The sequence below is a fragment of the Silurus meridionalis genome, chromosome 24 (genome assembly GCF_014805685.1).
Source record: "Silurus meridionalis isolate SWU-2019-XX chromosome 24, ASM1480568v1, whole genome shotgun sequence".
Lineage (NCBI taxonomy): Eukaryota > Metazoa > Chordata > Actinopteri > Siluriformes > Siluridae > Silurus > Silurus meridionalis.
The window spans coordinates 1,022,697-1,032,696 of NC_060907.1; the positions used below are offsets into that span (position 1 = coordinate 1,022,697).

At 42.3% G+C, this 10,000-nt stretch overlaps 2 protein-coding genes across 5 annotated transcripts in view; both read right to left on the reverse strand.

Annotated features, from left to right (window-relative positions):
• Positions 1-1,329, reverse strand: part of soul5l (heme-binding protein soul5, like) — a 6,138-nt gene extending 4,809 nt beyond the window's left edge. For all 3 annotated transcript variants that reach the window (XM_046837519.1, XM_046837518.1, XM_046837517.1), the window contains exon 1: positions 1,128-1,329. In XM_046837519.1, coding sequence (XP_046693475.1) covers positions 1,128-1,156 — 29 coding nt within the window. In that variant the 5' untranslated portion in view covers positions 1,157-1,329. The remainder of the gene's footprint in view (positions 1-1,127) is intronic.
• Positions 1,330-2,171: 842 nt separating this feature from the next.
• Positions 2,172-10,000, reverse strand: part of LOC124378045 (protein GPR108) — a 10,000-nt gene continuing 2,171 nt past the window's right edge. The window contains exons 1-13 of one of the 2 annotated variants that reach the window (XM_046837515.1): positions 9,609-9,674; positions 9,466-9,525; positions 9,118-9,219; positions 7,470-7,603; positions 7,220-7,295; positions 6,671-6,744; positions 6,458-6,575; positions 5,625-5,755; positions 5,477-5,520; positions 5,325-5,374; positions 5,113-5,196; positions 4,880-5,001; positions 2,172-4,499 (exon numbers count right to left, since the gene is read on the reverse strand). In XM_046837515.1, the coding sequence (XP_046693471.1) occupies positions 4,412-4,499; positions 4,880-5,001; positions 5,113-5,196; positions 5,325-5,374; positions 5,477-5,520; positions 5,625-5,755; positions 6,458-6,575; positions 6,671-6,744; positions 7,220-7,295; positions 7,470-7,603; positions 9,118-9,219; positions 9,466-9,519 (1,077 nt within the window). In that variant the 5' untranslated portion in view covers positions 9,520-9,525; positions 9,609-9,674 and the 3' untranslated portion in view covers positions 2,172-4,411. Of the gene's footprint in view, positions 4,500-4,879; positions 5,002-5,112; positions 5,197-5,324; positions 5,375-5,476; positions 5,521-5,624; positions 5,756-6,457; positions 6,576-6,670; positions 6,745-7,219; positions 7,296-7,469; positions 7,604-9,117; positions 9,220-9,465; positions 9,526-9,608; positions 9,675-10,000 lie in introns of those variants that run through there. The other variant, XM_046837516.1, reaches the window with a different exon arrangement.

The following is a 10,000-nucleotide window of genomic DNA, read 5'->3' on the forward strand; positions in this document are numbered from 1 at the left end:
ACATCACATCTCCACATCACATCACATCACATCTCCACATCACATCTCCACATCACATCACATCTCCACATCACATCACATCTCCACATCACATCTCCACATCACATCTCCACATCACATCTCCACATCACATCACATCTCCACATCACATCTCCACATCACATCTCCACATCACATCTCACATCACATCACATCCACATCACATCACATCACATCTCCACATCACATCATCACATCTCATCACATCTCCACATCACATCTCACATCACATCACATCTCCATCACATCTCCACATCACATCACATCTCCACATCACATCTCCACATCACATCTCCACATTACATCACATCTCCACATCACATCACCTCATCACATCACATCACATCTCCACATCACATCACATCTCACATCACATCTCCACATCACATCACATCACATCTCCACATCATCTCACATCACATCACATCTCCACATCACATCTCACACACACACACACACACACACACACACACACACACGTTCCGTGGCCCGAGCACAGGGGATACTGCGGGATGCTGCAGTGCGGAGAGAGAAGAAGCAGAGGGATGCAGAGGCTAATATTAGAACATTCACAAATACACCCTTTCTCTCTCTCTCTCTCTCTCTCTCTCTCTCTCTCTCTGTGTGTCTCTCTCTCTCTCTCTGTGTGTCTCTGTCTCTGTCTCTCTCTCTCTCTCTCTCTCTCTCTCTCTCTCTCTCTCTGTCTCTCTCTCTCTCTCTCTCTCTCTCTCTCTCTCTCTCTCTCTCTCTCTCTCTCTGTCTCTGTCTCTCTCTCTCTCTCTCTCTCTCTCTCTGTCTCTCTCTCTCTCTCTCTCTCTCTCTCTCTCTCTCTCTCTCTCTCTCTCTCTCTGTGTCTCTCTCTCTCTCTGTGATTAACGGGAATAAAACGTTATAATCCGGTCTAGAAGTTTGTACTGAAGAGTCACGGTTGTGATGAAGAGTCTCAGATCACAGTGTGAACAGTTTTAGATCGAGCACGTGCACAGTCTGGTGAGAAATCCGAATATTAATATTACAGTAATAAAAGAAAGTATACAGTAGAATAAAGTGCGGACAGGACATAAAAGGACGCGGTGGATGATACTCACATGCTGACAGGTTCACCGCTCAGGAACATCAAACTGATGATGATGATGATAAAGTGCTCCGGTTTTTCAGCCGGACGACACTTAGAGCGCGTGCACGCACGGGCCTGGAGACCGATGCGCGTTCACGCCGACCGCATTCGCGCACTCTCGAGAAGGACAGGTGAAGTAACGAGGGCGCGAGTAAGGATTCGTAGGAGATGTGTGTGTGTGTGTGTGTGTGTTCATCTTTTACTCGGGTGTGTATCTCTCTCACACACACACACACACACACACACACCATAAAGCTCTATTATATGTTACTAAATGGAATCTCATGACGTAAACTAGAAAATATCCATCAGAAAATATCAATAAATGAAAGAATATTAAAGGTGAAATAAAGAAGCCTTTAATTTAATGCGCATCCTATTTAAATAAAGAGAATTAGATTTATTTTTATATTAATCATAAAGCTCTCTGAAATTCACCTGATTTACTCTGGAATATTGCAGTAGGTCTACAAACACATAATGAACCCCCTGACCATAAAACATACACTTATACAACAAATATAAGTGCAGTATGGGTTAATAAACATGCGAATATTCTAACAGCTAATTAGCATAAGGAATGATGATTCTGAGTTCTGAGTAATTTCCTGAAAGTGAAAAACACCAGGATTTTCCTCATCAGGGGAGAAAACTACTGCAAAAAAACTACTGCAAACAGACCGACTTTATTTGATATTTCTGAAACATTGAGTTAAATGAGCGTGTTTTTATGATTAGCATGAACTCCAGCACGTCGATCACAGAGCTGTTGCTAAACTCTGGAGCATTTTCATTAGTAAACATTAGATTTCTCAGAGAATTTAATCCTAAAATTAAAGTTTGTACAAAATGATAGTTATTTGAATAGATTATAAAACACAATGGCTTTAGCATGTAATGCTCACGTTTTTTCTGCAGGTTGTCACGGTAACACTAATAAGCACCAGTGTTAATTGTCTCATGTAAATGAACACTATAAAAAACAACAAAAACAAACATACAAAATAATAAAACAGTGTTTTCACTTCCTTTTATTTGAAACATCCTCACACTCATCGCGTTAAACTAGCAAGAGAAATCAAGCTAGCAGGAAACATCTACAAAATTCACAGCCCTTGGTAGCGCTATAAGCCTCTAATCAGTGGTGGTGTCCAGGATGATAGTGAACATAGATGTTCCTCAGGTGTTCCTCGGAGTGAATGAAGAGCGGAGTGAAGAAAAAGAATTCCGAGTCACCACAAACAAACAAAAACAAAACAAAAAACCCCAACAAAAATAAAAACACGACAAACAATGAAATCACTCATCGAGCCGTCCGGAACGGCGTGAACTCTGAGAAAAGGCATTGCTCGGTATTCAGGACATCGTGTTGCTCCGGTTTCATTTAAAGACCACACTGTAAACACTTCTCACTTCTGTAACCATTAGCATAAAAAACCAGGGCTAACATTAGCCTGGTCATTAACACCTGTATTAGCGATAACGTGTTATTTTGACATAATTAGCTTGTTATTAACATCATCACGGCTTCGGATCCACAACAGTACCAAATCACAATCGAAGTGTTAGAAAGCTGGTCATGTGACATCAAAGTCTCTGCAGCTTTGAAGAACATGTCCAGATTCTACAACAGGAACATCTTGATCATCATACGCAGCTGAACATCATGAGTTATTAGTATTCTCTGGTGGTCTGGCGATAACGAGGTGTCTTTTTAAGAAAAGCGTTAGCGGAAAGACTCGGTGTTAGCTAGTGCTAGGTGCTGGATGGGTCAGGATTAGCAGAGCAGGGATGGGTGAATAGCTAGCTAGCATAAACTGGTAGATTAAAGCAGGATGAGCTGAACACTCGGGCGAAAGTGATTCATAGTCCACTGTCTTAGTGGCATCTCAATATCCTGATCTTGAAACAATGAAAACCAGATGACCGGTGATTCACTTCGCTAGATCAGTTCATTAAAACCTACCAAACTTCCAGGAAATTATATCATACTGACATAAAGGGGGTGGGGCTACCAGATGTCAATTAAACCAGATTTTCTAAACCAGACACATTAACTTGATTCTGGACCTGGCGCTGGGGGAGTTTAGCTCAATACTGCCAGCCAAAAAGTGTGTAAATGCTAAAACTCATCCTGAGATCAACGGTCGAACGTTCTAACCAGCTAGCATGCTAGTGTGAGAGCAAAGCGGCAAAGGAGTTTATTTATTCTCACACCATTCTGAACAGGAAACTCTGCCAGAATGCCTTTACTTTGTTAAATTGTGCTTCTCTAAAATGAGGTCTACAGAGATCCTTGTTCCCTCTTCAAATCTTCAAATAGAAAACTTTGCTATTTGCTAGTTCTGGTTGGGGGGGGGGGGGTGGGGGTCCCTCAGACCTTGTGGCTGAGGTTCAAGGGTTTGATGGAGTCAAGACAAGAGACGAGAGAAAGTTTTTTGAAAACACACCACCACGTTAGAAGTAAAACCAAAAACACGCAAAAATAATCATCAGTTCAATAATAAAGAGGAAGCGATTCAGGTTCGATTATGAGCGAACACAGCTGAAGGAACGTGAGGAAACAAAATAATTCACCAAAACAATCAAATCCTCTTCACTGCAAAAGGCTACGACAGGCTAACAATGTTAAACACTTCATTTAGCCCCTGTACAAACTGTAGACATGAATCATCAGACGTAAGCCTCGTAGTGCCTGTGATATATGAAGAGGTAAATGATTAGACACCAGACTCAATGTCTGACTGATTTTGGACTCCTAGAGTTTCATTTTTTTGTTTGGCTAAAGTGTTCCTATAAAGAAGGTTCTTCTAAATGATTGTAAATCTTTGGATAAGGAGAGAAAAACAGGAGGAGGAGGAAAAAGAGAGGAGGGTGAGACAGATCAGATCAGATTAGAGATCAGATCACTTATTAAAGGGGAGAAAATATGATCATTTGATGAAACCGGTGTCCCCCTCGGCTCTGCTCTTGGCCCCTTTTTCTTTAATCAGGACAATTTTTATTTCCTTATAACGTAACAATTCAGAACAACCCCACACACACACACACACACACACACACACACACACACACACACACACACACACACACACACACACACACACACACAGCGAGAGCCCTACTCCTCCTCCTCCCCCTTTTCTTGCATAGACAATCGCTTCTTTAGATGTCTCGGAAGCAAAAGTAGGCGGAATGGCTGGATAAAGGGGGTGGAGTTTAACAGTCCAGGCTCCTCCCCCCAGAGTGTCCTCATCACAAGGCAGGCTCTCTGTGTCTCTCACGGCCGTTGGATGTCTTCTTCACCTTGGAGATGCCCTCCAACACCCCCGACTCAGTCACACTGTGGACACACAGAGAGCGTTTCTACATTTACAGAAGGAGTCTCCAGTTTCAGAGCTTTGTAACAGTCAGTTTTGGGTCATCTTCAGGACAGAAGCTCATGGAGCTCAGTGTAAAGGTTAAATGAATTTTCATGTTCTGTGTGTTTTCATAGAGATGGTATGAAGTCCATAACGGAGAACTAAAAGAGCGATCTGGAGTGAGGGAATCTTGGAGAACTTTGAGAAACTGCTAGAGCTAGGGGAACTACAAGAAGAATTTGATTTGAGAATGTATGTATGGAGATGTAAAAGCCTAAAGAACCAGTAGACACTGAAGGAGAGGAACCAGGAAAATGAATGGAAACTATTGAAAAGATCTGTGTGAGTGTGTGTGTCTTACACTTCATCCATCTCCAGGTCCTCCTCGTCCTGGGGCAGCTGCAGGTAGGGGTTATTAGATGCAGGGCGGAACTTAAAGCCCGTTAACACAAAGAACACCAGAGTGGACACCTCTATCAGGAACTGCAGGAAAACACACACACACACACACACACACAGGATAAGGATTTGCCTACTTTCCAGATATAGAAACAGGAATTGATAACGTCATGAAAAGGGGAGGGGCAATCACACCTCTTGGCACCATTGCCACTGGAAGGGTACAGTGACCTTCAGCAGGATGGCGATGATCCTCGTGAAGTAGATATAACATACGATCTACACACACACACACACACACACACACACACACACACACACACACACACACACACACACACACACTTAAAAACTGAGATACCTTTAAGCGTTGTATTTATTGCCAATGAAACAACAAAAACTCTCACCATCACGTAGTAATGCCTGAAGAGCTTCAGCTTCTCCAGATTCATGGCAGCTACAGGACACACACACACACACATGTGCACGCACACACACTTAAAATCTGAGATCCCACACAAAGACTTTGGTCAGATTTGATGTAATAAATGACACACACCTTTGCCGTCTGTAGTAGAGGCTTCCTGCAGGTGTCGAATTGACCTGGAATAAAGTAACACACCATTGTTAAAACAGTGCTACACACATCACAGAAACACACACACACACACACACACACACACACACACACACACACACACACACACCAGACAACGGGGAAGAGGATGGCTCCGCAGCAGATGAGGTCTACGAGGAACAGGATCTCCCTCCACAGTGCGTACTCACTCGAGCCTTCCTCCGTCTCCTCGATGATGATGTACGCCACGTTAGCCAACACCTGTGCATCGATCAATTAACCAATTAATCAACCAAATCAATCTATCATTCAATCTATTTAATCAATTAATAAACCAAAAGGCTCAATAATAATCAGCAAAGCAAAAATAGTGACTATTTAACCAAAATCAAATATTTAACCCACTTACCACACCACTAATCAATCAATCAATCAATCAGTGTGTGCAATCTATTCATCAATCAATAAACCAACAGAATAAACAATTCACCAACTAGAAAAGAACAATAATCATGAATTACCCAATTAATAATTTATTAATAAATCAATTTAAACTGATCATAAATCAATGACTCAACAAACCAATCAATAAACTGAATATACAATATTATAATAATTAATAATAATCTTTAACAACCAATAAAAAAATGTAAACTAAACAATCAGCCACTCACCCACTCAATCCATTAATTATTTATCCCATTTGCTAATCAATTTAGCATTTTATCCACTAATCAATCAAAACTAATCATTAACCAATCAGCCAGAAAAATAAGACTATCAAATAATGAACCAAACACCGCAACACCCAATCAATCTCTTACACAATCAGCCAGTTAATCGGTTAATCAACCAATAACCAATTCAATCAAATCAAATAATCAGTTTCATGGTATACAAGAGGAGCAAAAACCAGCCATCCAATCAAAACACAACAAATCACCACCACCCCCACCCCCATACCTGTAGAGGGATGACGATCATGAAGATCTTCTTCTCCTTGTCAGAGAGAATGTACTTGATGAAAGCAAAGCCGGTTCCTATTAGAGCCAGAGTAATGAACAGCAGCGCTCCCTTCAGGCTGCACACACACATTACACACAGAATTAACCTATAACAAGGACTCTCTCTCTCACACACACACAGACACACACAGACACACACACACACACTTACAGGTGAGTGATGTAGTACATTACAGCCCAGCCTTCGATAGGATGACCCTCCATGTTGATGAAGTGATAATTAATCTAAACAATAAACACATTTAACAAATAAGCCATTACAGAATTTAAGAAAAATTAAGTTCTAACATAAAATCTGATAATCTAACTCGTTTTTGTCGATTATTCTGCACTTATAGTTGATTGCTGGAACTATTGACAAAAATCCATAGTAATAGTTTTTCCGGGTTGTGTTATACAGTGCAAGAGCGGCCCCTAGAGGTGATTCAGTGATAACATGTGCTGTTTATTTCGGATGGGTTTTTTGTTATTTATTTTTATTTAAAGTTTTACTTCATGTTTCAGTTTGAATGCATCTTTTTTTTACTCAATATTTATTAATATAAGTAAAACACATTTATATCATCACGATTCAGTAGTGTTTTTTAAAACATTGTTTTTGTGTAATAAAGTTCAGTAATATTTTACGTGGAGTGTAAAGGATTTCTTTTATCCAGTATCCATTTTAACTTGTGATGTCACAATGTGCTGTTTTACTCACACTGTGGAAAACCAAGGACACGGCTTTTGTGTAGGCGAGTGCTGCCATCAGCCAGTGGATCTTAAACACACTGTACCTGGAAAAAACACACACACACACACACACACACACACACACAATCAGCGTTGTGTAGAACACAATCAGTGTTATAGACATTTACAGGAATATACATTGTTTTGACTATTATTATGCTTGTGTGTGTGTGTGTGTGTGTGTGTGTGTGTGTGTGTGTGTGTGTGTGTGTGAATACTTGTGTTTGAGCAGCGTTGATGTCCAGATGATGGCTGCTGTGAGGAACAGTGCAGCCATGCTAATGTAGAGCCGCGGCAGAGGAATCTCAGAAGCCGAGAGAAAACCATCTGTGTTCTTCTCCCTGATCTCCACCTAAACACACACAACGGTTGTTTTGTTACAAGGTTTTGTGTAGATGTTGCCGGCACCTAGATGTTTTAAGTGTTCTCATGCTGAGGGAGTAGTGGTTGTGTAGATGTTGTGTAGATGCATTCACGCTGAGGGAGTAGGGGTTGTGTAGATGTGTAGATGTTGTGTAGATGCACTCACACTGAGGGAATAGGGGTTGTGTAGATGTTGTGTAGATGTACTCACACTGAGGGAGCAGGGGTTGTGTAGATGTGTAGATGTTGTGTAGATGCACTCACACTGAGGGAGTAGGGGTTGTGTAGATGTTGTGTAGATGTACTCACACTGAGGGAGCAGGGGTTGTGTAGATGTGTAGATGTTGTGTAGATGCACTCACACTGAGGGAGTAGGGGTTGTGTAGATGCACTCACGCTGAGGCAGTAGGGGTTGTGTAGATGTTGTGTAGATGCACTCACACTGAGGGAGTAGGGGTTGTGTAGATGTTGTGTAGATGCACTCACACTGAGGGAGTAGGGGTTGTGTAGATGCATTCACGCTGAGGGAGTAGGGGTTGTGTAGGTGTTGTGTAGATGTTGTGTAGATGCACTCACACTGAGGGAGTAGGGGTTGTGTAGATGTGTAGATGCACTCACACTGAGGGAGTAGGGGTTGTGTAGATGTTGTGTAGATGCACTCACACTGAGGGAGTAGGGGTTGTGTAGATGTTGTGTAGATGCACTCACGCTGAGGCAGTAGGGGTTGTGTAGATGTTGTGTAGATGCACTCACGCTGAGGGAGTAGGGGTTGTGTAGATGTTGTGTAGATGTACTCACACTGAGGAGCAGGGGTTGTGTAGATGTGTAGATGTTGTGTAGATGCACTCACACTGAGGAGTAGGGGTTGTGTAGATGTTGTGTAGATGTTGTGTAGATGCATTCACGCTGAGTAGGGGTTGTGTAGATGTTGTGTAGATGCACTCACACTGAGGAGTAGGGGTTGTGTAGATGTTGTGTAGATGCACTCACACTGAGGGAGCAGGGGTTGTGTAGATGTGTAGATGTTGTGTAGATGCACTCACACTGAGGGAGTAGGGGTTGTGTAGATGTTGTGTAGATGTTGTGTAGATGCACTCACACTGAGGGAGTAGGGGTTGTGTAGATGTTGTGTAGATGCAATCACACTGAGGGAGTAGGGGTTGTGTAGATGCATTCACGCTGAGTAGGGGTTGTGTAGATGTTGTGTAGATGTACTCACACTGAGGGAGTAGGGGTTGTGTAGATGTTGTGTAGATGTACTCACACTGAGGGAGTAGGGGTTGTGTAGATGTTGTGTAGATGCACTCACACTGAGGGAGTAGGGGTTGTGTAGATGTTGTGTAGATGCACTCACACTGAGGGAGCAGGGGTTGTGTAGATGTGTAGATGTTGTGTAGATGCACTCACACTGAGGAGTAGGGGTTGTGTAGATGTGTAGATGCACTCACACTGAGGAGTAGGGCTTGTGTAGATGTTGTGTAGATGTTGTGTAGATGCACTCACACTGAGGGAGTAGGGCTTGACTGCACCAGGTCTGGAGTTGGAGCAGTAATGGAAGTTGAGGTTGTACAGACCCTGATCCTGAGCTCCCATGGTGAGGTGAAACTGAGGAACAGAGACAAGGAGAAACTCAGGAGGTTTCAGTGAGAACTTTAGATCAGTGTACACACAGAAACTACACAGGAAGAAGAAGAGCTCTGTTCTGAACACACCACTGAAGTGAGACCCCTGCACTGCGTGTGTATTATTTGTGCTGTAGGTTGTGTATCGGTGTGTTTGTGTAGATCACACACTGTTTCTGGAAATCGACTTAATCCACAGTTCACGTCTTAATCGTGTCATGGGACTCACCGTGAAGTTGAAGGTGTCTCCACGCTGATTCAGGACCAGCTTCATTCCGTCCATGCTCGGCTGAAAGTAAGTGAAGGTTCAAGGTCACACAGGAAACTGAAGACTGAAGCTATGAGCATTACTGAGCTGTGATGTTTACACACCTGGTCAAGAGATTTTCCTCTTTGGTCTTCTCTACTTTCCCAGCAGCCTCTTCTGTAGGGCTCTTATCATCCTTCTCGTTCTTCTGCTTCGGCTCTTCTACAACTCCAGCTTTAGCTCCAGCGTCTGCTGGGCTTTTATCTTTAGACTTTGGCTCTTTGTCTACATCATTCCCTGCTCCTGCCTTTTTCTCCTCAGGCTTTAGATCTTTTGAACTTGGAGCTGGAACTTCTCTTTTTTTCTGAGACACTGAAGAAGCAAAAGAGAAGAATCTCAGAAAACAGTGAAGATCCTGCAATGGAACTGTGGGCTTCTTCTTCTTCTTCTTCTTCTTCTTCTTCTTATTATTATTATTAAACATACATGTACAGTGAGAAAGAAGAAAAACTCTCTT